The sequence below is a fragment of the Patella vulgata genome, chromosome 1 (genome assembly GCF_932274485.2).
Source record: "Patella vulgata chromosome 1, xgPatVulg1.2, whole genome shotgun sequence".
Lineage (NCBI taxonomy): Eukaryota > Metazoa > Mollusca > Gastropoda > Patellidae > Patella > Patella vulgata.
In genome coordinates, this window is record NC_065879.2 from 4,742,285 (window position 1) to 4,763,680 (window position 21,396).

The window sequence follows — 21,396 nt, forward strand, 5'->3', positions numbered from 1 at the left end:
TTATTGCAGGTCTTTTTTAGGCCTGAAATGTTATCTAAATTATTAATTAGACATTAATTAACTTATCCAGACCATAATAAATTCTCGATGGCATCAGTTTTCTCCGATATTAAATAGATTAGAATGGTTCAGCGATACTTTGATTTAATCAAATATGGAGGACCGAGACTTAGCTTCGATCAACCAGTACGGAGGTTGAAATTATAACACGCGTCTGTCAAACCTTCAAAGGCTAATATCTTCGCTTGCAATAGAGTAATTTGAATGAAATTTTCAAATTATTCATTTTACATCATCTACTTTCGAACTATTATAGCAAGAATGGCTAGTTCTTTATCTAAATCTTACATAAAATATTCTTAAGTTCACGATGGGGTTTTCCACGCCGAAAGTCACGTGAAGGGGTACAAGCACCGACGTTCGCCATTGTTATTATACATACTACGGCAAACGAAAATTAGCAACTAGGCCGACTAAACGACGTTGTTTGGGCCAACTTGCAACAGGGCCAGTGCTAGCAGATATAAACATACAGATCATATGACCGGTGTTACTTTCTATCGGTGTTGGAAGCCGTCAATGAATGATCTTAACCATCTTTCTGTAGATATTTAAACAAATAAAATGTCGAGATATAGTGGTAAATAAATACACTTATCTAAACAGTTACCGTACGTATCTTATCACATGGTAGTCGGCCTATTCGGCAATAACGTAGGCCTATTGGCCGGTACGGTACTTATTTCTTGCTTTTAAATCGCTAAAAATTGCAGTTCCAAAAGGAATTACACAATACATATATCAGAAACGGGATCATTATTTGTACCTTCCTCGGGTGGTGACATTCAGTTACATTTTTGAATTATCAGATATACTCTCACAGTCTCACAAAACAACTTTTAGTCTTCGACTTGCTGCTTGAAAAAACCCATTGGTGTCATTTCGGAGTTGGTATAGAAATGAAATTAAGTTTTAGCGGCCCACTGTTCTGCTCTGACTGGGCTAGTGAATACAGTGGTAGGTAAAAATACTTCTATGGCTTCCTAGCCCAGTGGAGTTCTGCTTTTTCACCATCTGAGACCAGGCTTTGTTGTACATGTACGTAATCCCATCAATGAAGGTAAGATATAAAAAAAAACAAAAAAGGACTGGTTTAAATTTTATTTATAACTGTCATAAAGTTAACTTATAATCATAGCATCACCTTCAACTTGCAGCGAAGAAGACCACTTTTTATGTTAAAATATGTGGAAGATTTGATTGAAGCATTTTATATTTTAATCTTGAATTTCTATCAGTCTACTAATACCTTAGCTACCATGATAGGGCCACAAATGCTGTGGGTAGCTGCATTTAGTATTTAATTGGTCGCAGAAAGGAAGAACTACATTCTGCTGACACAATGTTTAATTTCCAAGCTCAAGTCATACGACAATGGTTAGATCTATTTGTTAAGGCCAACTTCAAGTTTGGTCTAAGGTCACAAGATGTAAACAGGGCTAGTGCTAATCCTAACCCTAGAACTAACCCTAGCCTACAATCTCGCCAACAATCACGTGCCCTAACCATATTTACATCTGGGTGACTTTGATGAAAATTGAGCTGGCCTTAACAAAGTGGTCCAACAATATATAATAATAATATTCTACTGTGCAATATCTAGTCGAATAAAATATTAAATACACATATAAACCACATTAGTCTATGGTGCAAACAAAATATGTATATTCTCTAATAACTCACAGTCAGTATAATACATATAACTCACACTTTATAATATAGATATACAATAAGGGTTAATTTAAAGAATCTCCTGGATTTACGCCCAAGTAAATGATAATATGATTTGTTAAGCAAGGACACATTAGCCGAATCATTCAGCCAAATCAATCCGCGCTGAATTTTGTTTGACCGAATGGGTGGACACACTAGGTGAATGCTTCGCCCGATTCACCGGTCGATTGCATCACCTTTCATGTCACATGATTTAACATGGCGACGACCATTGTCTTCAAACAATCACGTGACTTCTCGATATGAGTGGTGATTGGCTAATGAATTCTACATTCGGGTGAATCCTTCAGCGAAGGGGACACACTAAGCGAATATATCAATTACTGATAGGTAATGCTTATTGTCACCAAATAGTTCATGTTTCTACTTCATAAAGCTCTGACTATTGTCACCGGTTTATTTATTTTCCTTGTACATTAATTATATTGGGTGATTAGAGAATTTTAATGGTCTGCTATGGTATCACAAGTTGTATCTACTTGATTAACAAGTGTTGATGAATTGGATATCAATAAATATGTACATTGTATATGATTTCACCCAATATCATTCATAAACCAGAGTAATTCAAGAGAGAGATAGAGAGATGGGGTTTAATGTCCACTCGACACAAACTAGATCATTTCTGGACCAACACATGGTTTAATTTTATTTCAATAATTTGCTTGCGTGTAGGGATATTTAGCAGTGGGAGGAAACCAGAGGACCAGGAGAAAACCCACAAGGTTGAACAGGTGACCCTACTCCTTGTCATGTATAACCGGAGAATCGAAACCACGCCAGTTGACTCAATGACAGACCTTATGATACAATGCGCACGCGCTAACCATTCGGCCATTCAAAAGAAAATAGAAAAGATGGATCATGTATCACCTGGCTGGGAGATGTACATGTGGCAGTACTTGTATATATTGCTAAATACCATGTGAAGAGTCCAGGGGGAGAACGATCTAAATCACATTTTTGTCTTTTCGCATAAAAGGCAAAACAGTCTTTTGGACAAGAATGCTTGACGCGAACTGAACGAGTGGGTTTAATTACAACTTCAAAATGACGTTTAATACGAATCATAATTACTAGTACAACTAAAACTACTGACTTCAACTTTTTGGTCAAATTTTGGTAAAATAGAGGGTATGATGGACGTATTTGTCCGCAAGACCATTTCAGAAGGGCCTTTACCTGAAATTGATTGTTCCTCAGAAAGCTTATACAATTTGCTACCAGATGGCGCCGTTAACTGGAGTTCGTTGATAAAGTGACTTAGATCGTTCTTCCCCGGGGCTCTTCATGTGTAATTCATTATTGGGTGAGAAATAAAATACCTTATTCACAACTTTCTTACACCATCAAATTATATGAACAACCCATCAATAAAATAAAGTTGATACATGCATTAAACTTGAACTAAACTCATATCCATACATGTACATGTAGGCTTAAAAACGAAAACATTCAATTAAATAAAATATCATGATAGATTAATGCCTTTGTAACCTTGGTTATTTTGTTATAAAACCATGAATTAATCCAATACAATAACCAACACATATTAAAGTAATATTACAAAATAATCGCTGAATCACACAAATTAAATAAAACCAATAAAAAAAGTTTTGTTAAGCACGTTTTGTAGGTGAAGATGTGGATGGCTTTTGTCGGAATAAATATTCAGATTCGGAGCCTTTGGACCTATCAACTTGTCGAGCAAGTTTATCTTCTAAATCAAACTGATGCTGCAATGCCAATGCTAATTTCAGGTCTTCGTCAATTTCACTATCAGACATTGTTTTATTTATTGAATGCTTAGCGGATTTTGTCGATTTTAGATTTTTCTTAGAATTACTTTCTTCTTTCATATTTATAGCACTATTTTCATCACTTTCTGTTGAATGATCAAATTTACTTCTAACAGAAATTGTCCTTTTGCTTTTAGATGTTTTTGTTGGAGTTATAACTGAATCATATTTTTTATCTTTCTTTCTAGATTCCTTTAATGGAGTTGTCCCCCCTTCTACGTCACTGACATCCATTGCTTTATCAACTCTGTTCACAAATACTTCTTCATTTTTTTCTTTTGATAAATTGCTGTTTTGCCTTTTTTGTCTTTTAGGTGGGGATGGCACAACAAGGTCTGTTTCAACTACTGATTTTGTTTTCTGAAGGCTCTTCTCCGAGTCTCCATAATCCGACTGATAGTCTTCATCAGACAGCGCCAAAGACCTGGAACTTTTTCGTGATCTCTTTTGTGGACTTGATATCAGTTTTTTTCTTGTAGACTGTGACACGGTTGTGGATCTAGTCCTATTTTTCTTGACAACTTTCTTGGCAGTTGTTCTTGCACGCTCTTTCACGCTGCCAGATCTTTTCTTTGGAGTAAGTTCCGTATTTTTAGCTTTTGATGGTTTTGTCACATTGTCTTTTTTGGTCTTAGTACTCGGTGAAAACCAGTCTTTGATAGATCTCTGAGGACTTAACATTGGAGATGGCACTTTTACCGATTTCTTACGTAATTTTTTAGCTTTTTTCGAGGGGGTCGATGAATTATTGTTTGTATTAATATTATCAGAAGTTTGTCCATCAACTTCATCATCCCCATCATCATCATCAGAAAGAATATTTCTGTTATTATTAGTGTTAACTATATCATCAACTGATAGTGCTGTGTTTTCTTCGGGTGGAAAGAGACCCACAACCCTCTTGGGTACACTATTTCTCTCAACAATATTAACAGCTTTTTTTGAATTATCCGACACGAGAGACGTCGCAGATTCCGAGTCAATATGCCGCGATTCCGTGGGATCGCAAGATAAAGAATCATCATTATCTGTCGTTGAATCGCAATCACTCCGAACGACTGTATGATTGATCACGTTTGAATTTGATGTCACTGTTGCCGGTTTGTGTTTGTTATTGCTATCACTATATCGGGACATAACATTGAATTGATTTCGGACAAATTCTCTGTGTTGCTCCAAGAAATTTGACGTGTCCGCGATGGAACTATTTGACAGGCCTGACTGTTCGTGATGTGATTCAACCCATGACGTGTTACCATGTTTTGTTCGGGGACTTCCAGTTGATATAAAACCATTGACTGTACGAACTGAATGATCGTTGTTATTTCTCTCCTTATCTTCTTTATATCTTGTTTCGTGATTGTGTTCTAAAAATGATGAACCAGCCGTGTCACGAACGCTAGAAGCTGAACTTAAGAAGGAATCCAGAGTGTTAATACCATTACTTGTACTACTTGTAGTAGAAGAAGCCCTGGATGATCTTGACTCTGGTTGTAACGGCAGATTATTCTCAAGACCTTCATTTAAACTCGTCTGCAAAAAATAGAAAACATGACATGTTAACGCACCTAGATAATGATTTTAAGAAAAAAAAGAGGGAGAGAGAAATGGGGTTTAACATCCACACGACACAAACTAGGTTCGATTTTATTTTAATAATTTGCTTGCGCGTTGGGCCTTTAGCAGTGGGAGGAAACCGGAGGACCCAGAGAAAATCCATGAGGTTGGACAGGCGACCCTACTCCTTGTCACGTACATGTACAACTGAGGAATCGAAACCCCGCCAGTTGACTCAATGACAGACCTTTTTAAAAGAGAAAATGAAATAAAATGGGGTTTAACATCCTACTGTTCTGCTCCTAAACTGGGCTAATGAAGACGGGCATACACTATACAGTGTGCTATGAGGAAAATTTTGCTCAGACAGCGATGCTGAGGCCTACTCTTATATTGAATTCCAACTGTCAAAAATTCTTATATCTGTTTACCCAGTATACTCACTTCTTTCAATCTAATTAAAACACAGATCCTATTTCGTTTCGTTTTTTATAGTTCAAAATTTCGTTTACTTGTCTTTACTACACTAGGATCTGAAAGAGTTGTTATATAACCCGTGTTCTGAATTAGCAAATGAAACGTCTGTTATGACGAGTGGGTAACCCACTAGAAACATCAATGCTGATATGTTAATCAAATGTCTGACGTCATAAGTCAATAGCCGCTCATACATGTATGACCTCTGATGCGGCCTCCCGCTACAACCGGTCAGATCTTGAGAGAGAGAAATGTGGTTTAACGTCCACTCGACACAAACTAGGTCATTTCGGTACTAACATATGGTTTAATTTTATTTACATAATTCGCTTGCGCGTAGGGGTCTTTAGCAGTGGGAGGAAACCGGAGGACCCGGAGAAAACCCACGAGGCTGGACAGGCGACCCTACTCCTTGTCACGTACAACTGGGGATTCGAAACCACGCCAGTCGACTCAGGTCAGATCTTGATGTAGTGTGGGTCATAGAAAGTACATATAAAAAATCGAAATATAGATCAGGGCCCTTATTCACGAAAACTTAAACTAAGTTACAACCGAAATTTTAAGAAATACTGCAACTTCATTGGATATATGCAAATTGATTTTACTGGTCAGCCAATCGAATTGCAGTATTTCTTAAAATTTCGATTGTATCTTAGTTTAAGTTTTCGTGAATAAGGGCCCTGTATTTTAATCAAAATGCATCTCTTTAAAAAAAAAATTTATATTTGTATAATTGTGACAAAGACATAGCAGATGTGTACACTTTACCTCAGCAGCAGCCTGACTAAGCTGTCTAGCTAGTTCCTCATCTTTAAGGCGTTGTTCCTCGGCCTGTCTTTCCAATTCCCTTTGTCTTTCTTCTTCTTCTAGTTGTAATTTCCGTATTAATGCAGCACTTTCGGCTTCCTCTTTACTTTGTTCAACTTCCCTCTGTTTTTGTAACTGAAAAAATATATGTAAAAAACAGATAGAAATAAATAAACCTTTCAAATAATTGTAATTCAACATTGACATTTTTGGGGGAAGATATCAAATTTATCATGGCTTAATTCATGCTAAAATGTAAGATAACTCAAATTAATTAATACACAAAAACACGTACTTATGAAAAAACAGCTACTTATTTATTAGCTTGATAATGTTGAGAAAATACTCTTCGAAACGTCGCCCAAATAAATTAAGTAGCTGTTTTTCCATACATGTAAGTACATGTATGTGTTTTTGTGTATTGCTCTATCCAGTTACTAAATGTCTCCCAAAGATTATCAAATTGATTGTTTAACCAGTTTTATCACATATGTGATAATGACCGACACCAATATTGTCCTTTAAATGGACTTCATCAATGACCTAGCCTATTGATCCATCTGGTGTATGGAGTAGTAGAGAGAGAGAGAGAGAGAAGAGAGAGAGATGGGGTTTAACGTCCACTCGACACAAACTAGGTCATTTCGGGACTAACATATGGTTTAATTTTATTTCAATAATTCGTTTGCGCATAGGGGTCTTTAGCAGTGGGAGGAAACCGGAAGACCCGGAGAAAACCCACGAGGTTGGACAGGCGCCCCTACTCCTTGTTACGTACAACCGGGGATTCGAAACCACGCCAGTCGACTCAATGAACTTTATGTTAGATTGGGTCCTATGAAAATATTACATGTACTTGAACACAGACAGGTGTTACCAAATTCTAAAGAAAGACGAATCAATAAAATACCACAAGTCAAATATCACAGGATAAAAACTTGAATAAATCACCAGCTGCGATGGCCGAGTGGTTAAGGCGTTGGACTTGAAATCCAATGGGTTCTACCCGCGTAGGTTCGAATCCTGCTCGCAGCGAAATTTTTTAAATTTTTTTTTAAATCATTAAATGTCATTAAAAAGAAAGCAGTTATGTTAAAAGAAAGATGTGTAAATTTTGTAAGGCGCTATATAACGTATATATGTACAGTGTCTACTACATGTACATGTACTAACTAGCTACATTTACGAGAACGTACATGTAGCTAAAAACGTTGAGATATACTGATGAGTCTTTAGCAACGATTGGATGCCTTTAGTTTCACTGTTTTACCTGGCAAATTTAATTTCTTTATTAATGCTTGTAACATCTTAAAAATATGTTAATTTTATACTATTAGGACTAATTAAACATACCCAACCCAACCTAGTGGCACAACTTTCATTTATATTCAAGCTTTTAAAGCAGTGGACACATTAGCCGAATCGTTCGACCGAATCAATCGGCGCCAAATTTTATTCGGCCGAATGGGTGGACACACTAGCCGAATGCTTCGCCCGATTCAACCTGTCGATTGCATCACCTTTCACGTCACATGATTAAACATGGCCGCGTCTATGTCTTCAATCTATCACGTGACTTCTCGATATGAGTGGTGATTGGCTAATGAATTCTATATTCGGCCGAATGCTTCGGCGAAGCGGACACACCACGCGAATATAATTCGGCCGAATATATAAAACATGTTTGATTCGGGCGAATCATTCGGCTAGTGTGTCCACCGCTTAACACAACGGTTTAAAAGAGATGCTTTGTACCCGTGTCAGGTAGGATTATAGGCTTTATTGTAGTTGGGTGTGACAGAAATGTAATAAATAATAATAATCAATCGTTGTTTTGAAGAAAGAAATTGACAGTTTTGTTTACACTGGTACTGTGTGATTGACATCTCTGCATCTGCCAGAAATACATGTATATACATGTAGTACCATCTCTTATATCGAGACACCCAGGATTGAGAGATGAGTTTTCTTATCTAACTACCTGGATGGCCAAATGGTTAGCATGTGTGCGCTATATCATAAGGTTTGTCATTGAGTCAAATAGCGTGGTTTCGATTCCCTGGTTGTACGTGACAAGGACTAGGATTGCCTGTCCAAACTCGTTGGTTTTCTCTGGGTCCTCTGGTTTCCTCCCACTGCTACAGACCCCTACCCACAAGTGAATTATTGAAACAAAAATTGAACCATGTTAGTCCCAAAATGACCTAAGTGTATGTTGAGTGAATGTTGAACTTCATCTCTCTCTCTCTCAAAGACTAAGCACAAATAGCAAAGTGGCTAAAATAAATCTCTAAATATAGCTATATATATTTGGGAGTCTGCCAACAATTTCATCATATACCGACCCGGTATTATAACAGAAAGTATCTGTGTCATCAAGCCTACAGGTACATCTATCATTGGCTATAGTATGCCATCAATCAAATTATAAATATTATGTAACCAACTGCCTCAACAAGAGAGAGAGAGAGAGAGAGAGGTTAACATCCACTCAACACAAACTAGGTCATTTTAAATAATTCGCTTGCATGTAGGAGTCATTAGCAGTGGGAGGAAACTGAAGAAAACCACCTACAACAGGGGATTCTTCCTCAACAATACATGTAGGTAAATTAAAGAGAAATTTAAAGTCTAACCTTTTGAAGTTGTTCTTCATATTCTTTTCTGATTTCCCCTGGTTCGGCGATATGAACTATAGGATGGTGAACTGTGGGATGATTAAAAGAAAGAAAAAACAACATATAATTAACAAACACGAGGAATACGACGATACTTATAATACTATAAACTCCTTCATAATTTATAGCATCAATCAGCATGGAGGCCATTTTCACAGAAAAACTGTGTATGAGTAAGTTGAATGGTAGGAAAGCCAGTTACAGTAAGGACACACCCAACTCGATATTGAGTAAATAGTGGCTGGAGTTCACACAGATGTGGGGTCTATAACATTATCTGATTCTACATGTAGTTAATAATAGAACCAACTAATTCTATTAATTATATTCATCTCACTATCATTGTCTGTTGGTATACGCATTTAATTAGAATAAACAATTGAATTAACTGAGTTTCCAGTATTTTCTGAGGTTAATGATAGAGAGAGACTAGGTCATTACGGGACTAACATATGTTTCAATTTTTATTTCAATAATTCACTTGCACGTGGGGGTCTTTAGCAGTGGGAGGAAACCGGAGGACCCGGAGAAAACCCACAAGGTTGGACAGGTGACCCTTCTCCATGTCATATACAACCGGGGAATCGAAACCACACCAGTTGACTCAATGACAGACCTTATGATACAGCACGCAAGTGCTAACCATTCGGCCATCCACCCACCCCCAAGGTTAATGAAGATAGACGCATGCCATGCACAATGTGATTAAAATACAGATCTATATTTCGTTTTGTTTTTTATACTTTCAATGACCTACACTACATGACGATCTGACTGGTTGTAGTGGAAGGTCACGTCAGGGTTTATACGAGCAGCTTTTGACCCTATGACGTCAAGACATTTGATCAATCAATCAGCATTGTTGTTTCTAGTGCATTACCCACAGTTCCATGCCCCTCACGCCAAAAACTTGGCATAACAGACCGTATCATTGGCTGATTCCTCACATCAACCATAACGCGAGCTATATAACAACTCTTCCAGATCCTAGTGTTGTAAAGACAAGAAAAACAAAATTTTGAACTATCAAAAATAAAACGAAATAGGATCTGTGTTTTAATCAGATTGATGCCATGCAGTATGCTACGTATGAGAGAATCTTTGACAAGAGAACAACATTTCCGCCTAATCTTTGTGAAATTCTGCAGTGTGAATAGCTAAATGGTTAGGGTATGCGCGTTGTATCATAAGGTCTGTCATTGAGTCAACTAGCTTGCTTTCAATTCCCTAGTTGTACGTGACAAGAAGTTGGGTCGTCTGTCCAACTTCATGAGTTTTCTCTGGGTCCTCCCACTGCTAAAGACTGCTATGTGATTTTGCTAATCCATCCCACCTTGCCAGATGCTTACATGTAAAAGACTATTACTACATTGTAGTCTAAACTAATTTGCAAGAAATTTTTATCATACTGTATGCAATTAATAAAAAAAATCTCTTACTCAAATAATTTAATTCACATTAATAAAAAATGTAATGATCAAAGTATAAAAGTTGCTGATACATGTACAATGGAATTCAAGTTTATTCTTGTTTGCCAATTTGGTAAAAATCTTGTTCATTCATACTTGAAATCAATTAGTTAAATAAGGCAATATGTGACTACACAATCAACCAACATATTTGATATTCAATAGAGGTGGTACTTGGTCAATATAAGATAGAAACTGGATGGATAGAAGCCTTTCATGAATCATGTACACCATCGTAGAATCCAACTTATGTAAATAAAGACAACGGAAATATGAAACTGGGTGGAGATTGAAGTTTTTAGCTAATAATAACTCTGACGTCACAAAGAAGAGAAAAATGTGCCACATATGATGTGCACTAAATGGCAGCATCAGAAATTTAAAACGTTTTTTACTGTATGAATATATTGAGAAATACAATATTATTATTCTTATTTCGTCTGTTTATCCAGCAGTTACATGTATACACACAATACGGCCTTTACATGTAGCTTTCCTTCCACTCACAAAAACATTTATCTGATGAGATAGGGGTGGGGGCCTCGCTCAATTAAGAAGAAAGTAGGGTCCAGAACGGTGCGATGTCCCCAGAAAATTTGGAAAAATAGATTCGATTTGGTGGATTCTGGGCGAGTAACATGAACATATTGGACATTTTTTTGTATTACAACACAAGTTTCCAACTTCAATCAAGGTACGTCGAATCCAAGCCAATCACTAATGAATGAATGATCTCAGATTTGCCGTCTACCAACAGAGTTCAAACCAATGTCAAGATTATATGTACCCACCTAGCCCTTTTTGGTATAAAATGGACTGTATCAAATGCAACAGCCAGAAGTTAAAATGGGGCCGATGATTGAGACTGAACGAGAGCCCAAAGAATGACCTTCATATTTCCAAATCTAAATTAGAATCCCTTAGTCATCCAACGGAATATTTGATCTTGTACCCAACCCAAAATGTTCAGTTTAAAAATATCTCAAAACAAGGATGAAAAGGACTAGGGTCAATTCAGGTTTGACATACGGTAGATTTTTTTGCTAATAATCTGAAGTGGGTGGAAAACCTGTGAGGTTTTGTTGCTTTAATGACAGTGCTTCTTGTCACACTGGGATCAAATCACACCCTGTATCAGTATTGCAGTTTAGCACAGTATAAATGCACCAATTGATCACTGAACCTTTTTGATGACAGGGACAGTAAATCTGCAATGAACACACAATTCAGATTTCAATACGGATCCTAATTATGGTTAGTCAAACAATATTAGAAAGATTAAAGCTTTTGGTACATGTAAATGTAGCTTGCATAAAATCAATGTGCGACTCTAAAAATTGAGAAACTCTTGACCAGTTTGAGGCCTACTCCTACCAAGAACTGAGTCAGCGTGGGTGTAATGACACCTGTTTGAACATCCATAACTATGACAGAAAGTGGTGCTGACATGTTTGACAAGAAGAAAAGTGATAAGGATTATTCTTGTTTAGAAAACAAGTGAAAGGTCTTTAAAACTTGTTTTATTAGGACGACTTTTAAAACATGTAATGGGGGTGTGGTGGATGGCTGAATGGTGAGCATTGGCGTGCTGTATCATAAAGTCTGTCATTGAGTCAACTGGCGTGGTTTCGATTCCCTGGTTGTACGTGACAAGGGGTAGGGCTGCCTGTCCAACCTCGTGGGTTTTCCGGTTTCCCCCCACCCCTACGTGCAAGCAAATTATTGAAATAAAAATTGAACCATGGATTTAATTTGTTAAGCGCAATTTGCTAGAAAACAAGCATTGATAACAAATGCTTGCATGATATATAGTGCACACATGCACATGTACCACTTTTGCATTCTCACAAACCCCTGTGTCTTCATTAGCTTAGTTGGTGCATCAATCATTGTAACAATACAACCACAATTCACATGATCTTGAACTAAAAAGATACCAAACGTTCCACAATTGCACAGTTTCCCAAATGTTTGATTGATAATGTACATGTACGCAGTTTTATCGATTACATGTCATTTGGGACTCACGTCATTTGGGACTCGCGTCATTTGGGACTCAAAAAAATATGACCACAACATTTGGGACTCGGGTATACGACGTTTGGGACTTTGGTATACGCCGTTTGGAACTCGGGTATACGACGTTTGGGACTCGTATCGGGATAATTTATTAGAAATAGGCCAATTCAAAACACGAAAGAAAATATTTATTAACATGAAACACGTGGTTAATAAAAGGCTCAACCAAACGATAAAACATTAGTTGCACTTATGGTTCTTTGATAATCATCGATTCTCATAAAGTTATATATTTATTTAAAACTAATAATATGCTGATGAATTTATTTGAAAATGACCTACACAAAAAAACAAAATAAATATTTACACGACATGCAATCTTTTTTACAAGCCCCTAGAAATTGTTAACGATAATCTGTGAGCTGCACGTTGACATGCTTGTCGTAGATGGCAATACCAATCGATAAATTAGTGCGTACAAGGCAAAGTTTTTTTGTGGAAAATATAAGAAATGGCAACGATCAAAGCGGGATAATTAAAGCTGATTAACTGATAATCCTGATGTTATTGCAGTATGTTCAAAGAAACCTAACGGTTCTTTGGTGGATGAGGAAAAACGTGAGTTGTCAATCATCGAGAATGGCGTCCGTGTGTTGATTGCAGTTATACCGTTTCACGAAAAAAACATGAGCAGTAGTCGGTCAATCAAGCTCGTTTACTATTTGATAAAAGAAAAACAACAAAGTATTACTAAATATACACAAATTTTCAACAATATATTAATGTCAAGTTTTATACTCGCAGATAAAACAAAACAAAGGAGAAGTTTTATACTCGCAGATAAAACAAAACAAAGGAGAACTAGCAGTGTTAATCGCGGTCTCAACAATCGCCGATCAACTAAATTAAACGAAAGACAACTAAGACAGCTGTTACTATACATGTATATCTCATAAATAAATAGTCCCAACTGTCGTTTATATTGAGTCCCAAATGTCGTTTGTGTTGAGTCCCAATTGACGCCAATCAAGTCCCAAACGTCGTCAACTGAGTTCCAAATGTCGTTTATGTTGAGTCCCAAATGACGTGAGTCCCAAATGACGTGATACCGCTTTACCAAGCTTCTAACATGATTTTCCTTAAGTGCCATCGTTTTTCTTTTAAAAAAAAAATTCTAAAAAAAGTATTTACACATCAAATAAATAAATATATAGAGTTTAATCAGGCCTTGAAAAGTCACTTCAGTAACTAACCTGTCATTTGTAATTTTCCACATCACATTATTGAACCGGTTAACCGGTCGTTAAAAACACAACTGCAACCCTGGAATTCCTTTCTCACACCACGACTAATTTACACTAAAAATTATATTTGTAATATAGGCCTTATCGTATCGTTGAAGCCCTCCTAGTTGTTTATTTATTCTACATCAGATATGTAGGCCTATGTCACTGTCAAATTACTTTTTGTCGGAGCTCTGGAATCCAGTGTGACTGTATTAGAACGCAAGAGTATAACGCAAGGGACACATGGTTTAATCTTATTTTAATAATTCGCTTGCGCGTAGGGTCTTTAGCAGTGGGAGAAAACCGGAGGACTCGGAAAAAAAACACTAGGCTGGACAGGCGACCCTATATACAGCCGGGGTATCGAAACCCTTCCTCTATGATACAGTGCCCACGTCCTATCCATTCGGACATCCAAACCCCCAGTACATGTGTAAGTCGAATAATTTTATTGGACACAGATCTGATGGTCACCGTATCATGATGGTGTAAATTAAATCTCATCTGTCTATGCTATGGACGGTGAGGGTGACAGACTTTGTTTTACTTACATGTTTCAAGCACGTCGTCTTCATCTTCTTCACTTTCTACTCCTTCTAACCTTCGTTTCACTTTTTCCGGAAATAGTTTCTGTATTTCTTGCCATCGTTTTTCATTAACCAATTTGTTTTGTTTTGTTGACAACCTTGCCCATGTGCCGATTCTAGTCCGACACATCGGGCAAAGCAGCGACGACTCTTCTACATTTTGTTTGAAACACGGCATACAAAGTTCGTGCTGACACGGCATGGTAACCGGATGAATAAGTATATTCATACATATTGGACAAATACAGTCCTCTAACGTGGCAGAAGAACTTGTTGAAGCTATGGAACAAGCCATTTATTCTGGAAACAGTCTGTCATTCTCAAACTGGCGCGCAACAAGAATACGGAAGTGGCTGTAAACTTCCGGTACAACTAAAACCGGTTTCAAGCAAACCGATTATCGATAGCATGATGACCCACTGAAAGATAACGGTAAAATGTACATTGGTCGTTGATATTATCGAACATTAGACCTATATTATATATGATAAGATCTTTCGATGAGTAAAAAAAAAAAAAACAAACTTAAAGTAATGTTTTTAAAATCGATATCTGATCTAATGTTTTCACAGATCTAGCAAATTTATTAAAAACACAAAAATTTAATCATTTGATTAATCTGAATTTTAATGGATTAATTTTGCTCATAATCAGTTAGACAAAAATCAAAAAAAAAATCAAAAAAAAAAAAAAAAAAAATCCTTATTTTATTATTATTATTATTTGAATTTTAATTAATTTTCATCAACTATTTCTTTATTGAATAAAAAAAGAAATAATTGATTGTATTGCTATGTGTACTTATATTTTTAGAATAAACTAAATACTTAATCATATTGCACATTTCCCGTGATTGAGTAGATGGCTATAACATCCACATCTGTTCATCGTTGACTCGTCTCGACAAAAATAGAAATATTTCAGTATTATTGACCCCCTCTAATGTACGCCAATGAACACATGGATTATATATTCGGGCGGCGTTAAAATAAATACTGAAATGACAAATGTAGGTATATAAGTTTATGTATTTATAGACCCCTTGTTACATACTATCTATGTCGAGGGTTTTAATTGGTTGCGGTCAGACAAAACTGTCCAAATAGTAATTGCAAATCTATAGCGGGGTTATATAGTGTAGAATAATTACTTTATTTAAAGAAGCTGAATCTCTATAACTTGGGACCTAGAAATTGACACAGATTACAGTCGTTGTTGTTGTATTTCAGAGGAGAGTCAAAAAAAAGCTCCCTTCAATCAACAAATTGAAAAAAATCGCCCCCCTAAAAAAACTCTTTAAGTTTCGATAAGAAGAGTGATTTAGAAATTAAGGAAAGTGATCTGATATTAAGGAGAGTGATTAGTTGTGTGTATGGGAAATGGTTCTGAAGATCAATAACTGCATGTAATGGAGTCATTCCTGGTTTCACAAATAATAATAAACCCCCAGTGATTTTGTAAAGGAGAGCGATTTTCAATTTTAAATCGAGGGAAAAAAACCTCCCCTCGGTCGACATTCAGGTGAGCGGCAGGTGCTCGAAAACCATCACTGGCCTTAAAAATCAATGACTGAATATAATAATGTAATATGAATGTATAAACTGATTTACATACTATCGTTTCTGTTTTTACTCTGATTTCAAATTAGTTATGTTCAACGAAATGCGTCAGAAGTCTCAATCGAATGGCAGTCTCTAGCGTCTGGCTATTCCAGTCTACACTGATAGTATTTATTGCGCATTCTCTCCGGGTAAGAATATGACGTTACCGTTTGACGTGACTTTTGGAATATGTCTAGCCTCGTTCTTCGAGTCCCTTGTTACAAATGGCGCTGAAACGCATTATGGTACACGATTCGTGTACCAATGGTAAAATGTTTATTTTGTCTTAAATATTGGATATCAGAAGCCTATCTTTTCACGGTAAGATCACAACATCAATGTTGATTTAAATTGACAAACAATTTGTGTTTTCAGTGTCGAAGACTTTGGATGATATTGAATTAGAGACTTAGCTCCCTTAAACTTGGTCATTTAAAATTGAACAACTTATAATAATAGTTAAACATGACACAATTATATGGAATACAAGTTTATATCTCCCATATTTATCTTTGCTTGATATAAATGAGATAACCCTCGCCGAAACTTCGCCAGAAATAAATCTTTTAAGTAACTTGTATTCCATATAATGGTGCCATGTTGTATTCTCATTCAGTTACGGAATGTCGCTTAAACAGTTATTTATAATATTTTAAATTTTGAATTTGATGGAAACAGAGCACCAAGTGCTGCACAAATCTAACATTACCTTGACTACCATGTATTATAATCTAATGCTATTTTTGGCTAATTAATTGGCTATGATAACAGAGTCAAAAACTGTAGAACATTCCCTGTCTTTTGTATTCACTGACAAGTATCGAAACGCCTTTTAAGTTAAGAATGACCTTTAGGCATCGGCATTGGAGTTGGATAAACAAAACAACATATATTTTATATCTTCAAAATAACACTACTACTCGATCGATATCCGCTGTCATATAAACACTACAGTGTCCTATATTCTCTTAAAGGAAATACCAACGTAAGTAACGTGTTACGCACGTGTAATATATTCTATATAATGACCCCAGTGATCACAAGAATTCCCAATTGATATATTTATATATCCAGGTGGTACTAACACCGTTCTATAAACTAAAGTTCACGGTATATTCATGACTGATCTTTGCTTCATAACAGAACCCGAACTGGAAAAACAATTCGACAACGCCCAACATAGACATCTGCAAATTGTGGCACTTTATTTGCGATCCCGTGTAGATTACTTTGATGTGAAACTTACCCAATGGTTGATGGACCTCCCTAAATAAATATTACAATTATATAGATCAAACCTTAGCAAATATATATACATAAAGGAATGTATACAAGATGGAGAGATTTGCATTTGAATAACCCGAATATTATTTTTGACAACCACAAAGACTGGTCTCGCTTTATCACAACTAGCCTAAAAAAGGTAGTCGAAAAGCGTTTGAAACATACAAAAAAAATTTGAATTAAATTTGTTAAATATTCACAAAAGATATTTTGTATTTTTTTTTACGGCAGCTGATGAAACGCTAAAAGATAACAAAAGACAAAATTTTATCAAACAGCACCATTTGTGTTTAAAGCGGCGAGTTGGCGATCTCAAATGAAATATGGTTTAACGTTCTACTGTTCTGCACCGACTGGGATAATATAGACGGCTATACGCCATACTGTTCTACCCCGACTGGGCTAATGAAGACAGGCATATGCCATACAGTGTGCTATGAGGCAAATTATGCCCGGGCAACGGCACTATGACCTATACTTGCATCGAATTCCAACTGCCTGGGGATCGTTTACGTGCACGCCAATGTATACACGGGACCTCGGTTTTTGGTCTCACCCGAATGACTAGACAACTGTTCTTGCCAGATCCCCAGTCCCGCACCTCTGACAAGGGAGAAACCACGTTGGAAAATCCCGAAGAACTTTCTCGGCTAATGCAGGTATCGAACATGCGACCCCCAGTCTAGCGAGCAAGTTGCACATTCAAACTGTAACGCAGCAGACATAAATAACAGATTTGGTTGAATTCTTTCAAGATAGAAAAAGCCTTTGTTGAGTCGACTAATAATTAGGAGGGCAGGGTGGTCGAATGGATAACGGGAGCGCTTTAGATTATTAAAGAGGCATTACACATAAGATTAGATAAAGAGTTGACAGTTCTCGCTATAATAGTTAAACAATAGATAATGTGAACAGAAAATGCTGCAATTTCAGCCATATTGCTTCACTCTGAACCAAGATATTAATGATTCAATTTTCGACTAGCCTCGATCAGTTCTATAATTAACAAAGTCTCGATTATCCAGAAATCCCCCCCAGAGGCTACGACATTTCTTGTCAGCGACATCACTAAGGTGGAGAGGGACGTAAAATAAACCAAAATACCAACAAACAATCCAGCGGCAGGCGGACGGGAAATAGATGTAGCAAGGACTCTTTAGATATTGAGTTTTTTTTTTGTTTATTTCACGTTTAAATACCTATAAGATTTATATTGTATTGTTTGTAGAAATTATTTTATTGTTTTGCTGTTTCTGACTTGTGTTTTATAAACACAACGTGAAGAATGTGGTGGTGTAAGAACGTGCGCGCTGTATCATAAGGTCTGTCATTGAGTCAACTGGCGTGGTTTCGATTCCTCGGTTGTACGTGACAAGGAGTAGGGTCGCCTGTCCAACCTCGTGGGGTTTCTCCAGGTTCCTCTGTTTCCTCTCACTGCTAAAGACGCCCACGCGCAATCGAATTATTGAAATACAATTGAACCATGTGTTAGTCCGGAAATGACCTAAGTTTGTGTCGAGTGGACATTAAACTCTCTCTCTCCCTCTGTCAGTCTTGCTGTCAGTGTTTCGCATAGTAACACACGAGTTGTGTCCCATAATACTTCAGCTTGAACGGTGCAATGAATTATAATCCTTGAGTGACATATAGCGATTCAGTATATTAAAAAACACGACAATTTCAGGGGGGGGGGTCAGGGAACCTTCAAGGATATTTGAATCCTCGGCAAATGTTCGGCGACCATTCGATGACCATTCGTTGACACATTCGCGATCTCGGGGTTGCATCCCCGAATAATCGTCGACGGTTGAAAAGTGCATTCTTCCCCTGGAATTTGCATAAAGCACATTTTTGAGTCCTATAATTTTGACCTTTGCACAAAGACGTGCACTGCCAGAGATGATGATGCTTTGTCCAAAATATGCATATATAGGGATATGGTCATAACGGCCTTAAGCCATAACGGCCAAAATCTATTTTGGTCAAAATGTCCAAGCAGTTTGGTCATAACGGCCAAACAATATAAATTTAATGAAAAACAATATATTTTACAAAACATAACTTCCTATTGTTAAAAATAACTTACTCATCTTTGTTGAAAATAACTTACTCATCTTTGTTGAAAATAACTTACTCATCTTTGTTGAAATTAACTTACTCATCTTTGTTGAAAATAACTTACTCATCTTTGTTGAAAATAACTTACTCATCTTTGTTAAAAATAACAACTGACAAAATAACCATGATCATCTGAACATATTTTCAACTAATCATCCTATCCAATTAAAATGCTCTTTGATAATCTTGAAAATGGCTACATGGGATTAGTGGTGATTAACAAGTGACTTTAGCGCTTTGTCCCCGGAATGCCTGCAGTCTATTAATCCGTTAATTAATTAATTATAAATCTATACTTTGTTTAAATCCTGTCACTCAGTTATAATGAGGATTGGTCAGTGTTAATGAGGTGGGACCCGTTTCACGAAATTTTAACTAAGATAAAATCCAAATGTTAGTAATTTGATTAGATAATATTAGATTGACTTTAGTGCTTAACCAAACAAAATTGAAGTATCTACTAAAATTTGGATTTTATCTTTAGTTAAGATTTCGAAAAACAGGGCCCTGGGTCCTTATTAATAATTAATGACAGTCTGAACACTATTTATACCGGCTTTATACCTTCAAACATATAAATTTAATTCACCATATTAATATAAATGGATGGTCTGTGTCGAAATGAAATGAAATGAAATGGGGTTTAACGTCCTACTGTTGGGTCTGGGTCAAAAATATATTTATTTCAAAATGGCTTTCTACGTTAAAGCGGAAATTTCAAATTTTCAAGTTTTATTTTTAAAATGTATTAAAATAAAGCCTTAAAATAGATGGTATCCATAAACAGTCCTACCTTGTTAAAGAATAATCCTATTAATCCTATAATTCGCTATTGCCAGCTGAGAAATTGGCAAAAATATCATTTTTAACTTCAAATTCCAACGTTGGAAAATGGCTGCCCCATGTTGTCAATAGCAAAACAGGGGAGGTAATTGTGTTGTTATTTCATGTGTCATAGATTTTTAAGGGTGGGAAATAATGCCCATGATCGTATAATAGTGAGTTGATAACCTATTGAGCAAACGACATAGAAATAATTATGTTTTGACTTTCTTAGAAAATTTGAAATTCTCGCTTTAAACACCCCACTTGGCTATTGACTATAATTCTAACATATATTTAAAGGGACTATCCCTTATTTGATATGTGTTGTAAATATGTGTTTGATATTGTTTTTGTACATATTGTATTTATTTATTTGTTTGTACTGTATGTTATACCTGATGAGTCTTGATTTAAAGGAATAAAGAACTTGAACTTGACTGATATTTGCAACAAAAGAGGTGAGGACTAATTAAATTAACTGATTGGATAATCCCTAATTAAGTACTTCACGCCCCTCTAATCTGATTAGGTAACATGAGCTGAACATTAATCCAGGTTTTTAAAAACGGCCCAAAACAATCCATTTAGGGGTGCTTTAAGAAACTTTGGAATCTGAGGACCTTTTTTTAAATTTATTTTTATTTTGTGTTTTTAACAATTTTCAAGTGTAAATAATTTAATTAAATCAACCTCATATCATATTCATTGTATTGGGACGTTAAATCTGTAATAAACAACAACAACATCCATTTAGACCAGCCAGAGTTATTCGAAGAAGTGGCGTATAGAGTGTTTGGGCTCTATAAATTGGTAAATTTTATTTATAATGAGGCGCAACTTCTGCCACTTCAACCAGTTTAAATGTTTGAGGGTAAACCTTCCTCGTTATTCTTTTTTTAACAAGAAGAAATGTTCAATTTATGGAGTGACTATAGACAAGGGCGTGGATTTGTCATAAATCCTTTTTTTTTGGGGGGGGGGGGGCGGAAGAACCCTGGAATCTGGAACATTTCATTACCAAACGAAATAAATAATTACGAACAGTTTACTGTACCAGTGTGATGACTATATGGAAAAATTGACTACCTACAC

At 36.3% G+C, this 21,396-nt stretch overlaps 1 protein-coding gene and 1 non-coding gene across 2 annotated transcripts; one reads left to right on the plus strand and one right to left on the minus strand.

The window, feature by feature from the left end:
• Positions 1-1,146: 1,146 nt before the first annotated feature.
• On the minus strand, positions 1,147-14,830 carry LOC126808481 (NKAP family protein). Its single transcript, XM_050533221.1, has 4 exons — positions 14,441-14,830; positions 9,074-9,144; positions 6,399-6,572; positions 1,147-5,126 (listed from the first exon to the last, which is right to left on the minus strand). The coding sequence occupies exons 1-4, from the start codon at positions 14,769-14,771 to the stop codon at positions 3,414-3,416; spliced, it is 2,289 nt and encodes a 762-aa protein (XP_050389178.1). The 5' UTR covers positions 14,772-14,830; the 3' UTR covers positions 1,147-3,413.
• Positions 7,391-7,472, plus strand: Trnas-uga (transfer RNA serine (anticodon UGA)). Its single transcript has one exon. It is a non-coding gene; the product is annotated as a tRNA-Ser (tRNA).
• Positions 14,831-21,396: the final 6,566 nt, after the last annotated feature.

What these genes read in the sequence shown, in the direction of transcription:
- LOC126808481 (XM_050533221.1), bottom strand. Translation starts at nt 14,771, where the DNA reads ATGGCTTGTTCCATAGCTTCAACAAGTTCTTCTGCCACGTTAGAGGAC. An exon ending in AGACGACGTGCTTGAAACAT is followed by an intron (nt 9,145 to 14,440) that starts GTAAGTAAAACA and finishes ATCATCCCACAG; the next exon opens with TTCACCATCCTATAGTTCAT. An exon ending in TTAGTCAGGCTGCTGCTGAG is followed by an intron (nt 5,127 to 6,398) that starts GTAAAGTGTACA and finishes TATTTTTTGCAG; the next exon opens with ACGAGTTTAAATGAAGGTCT.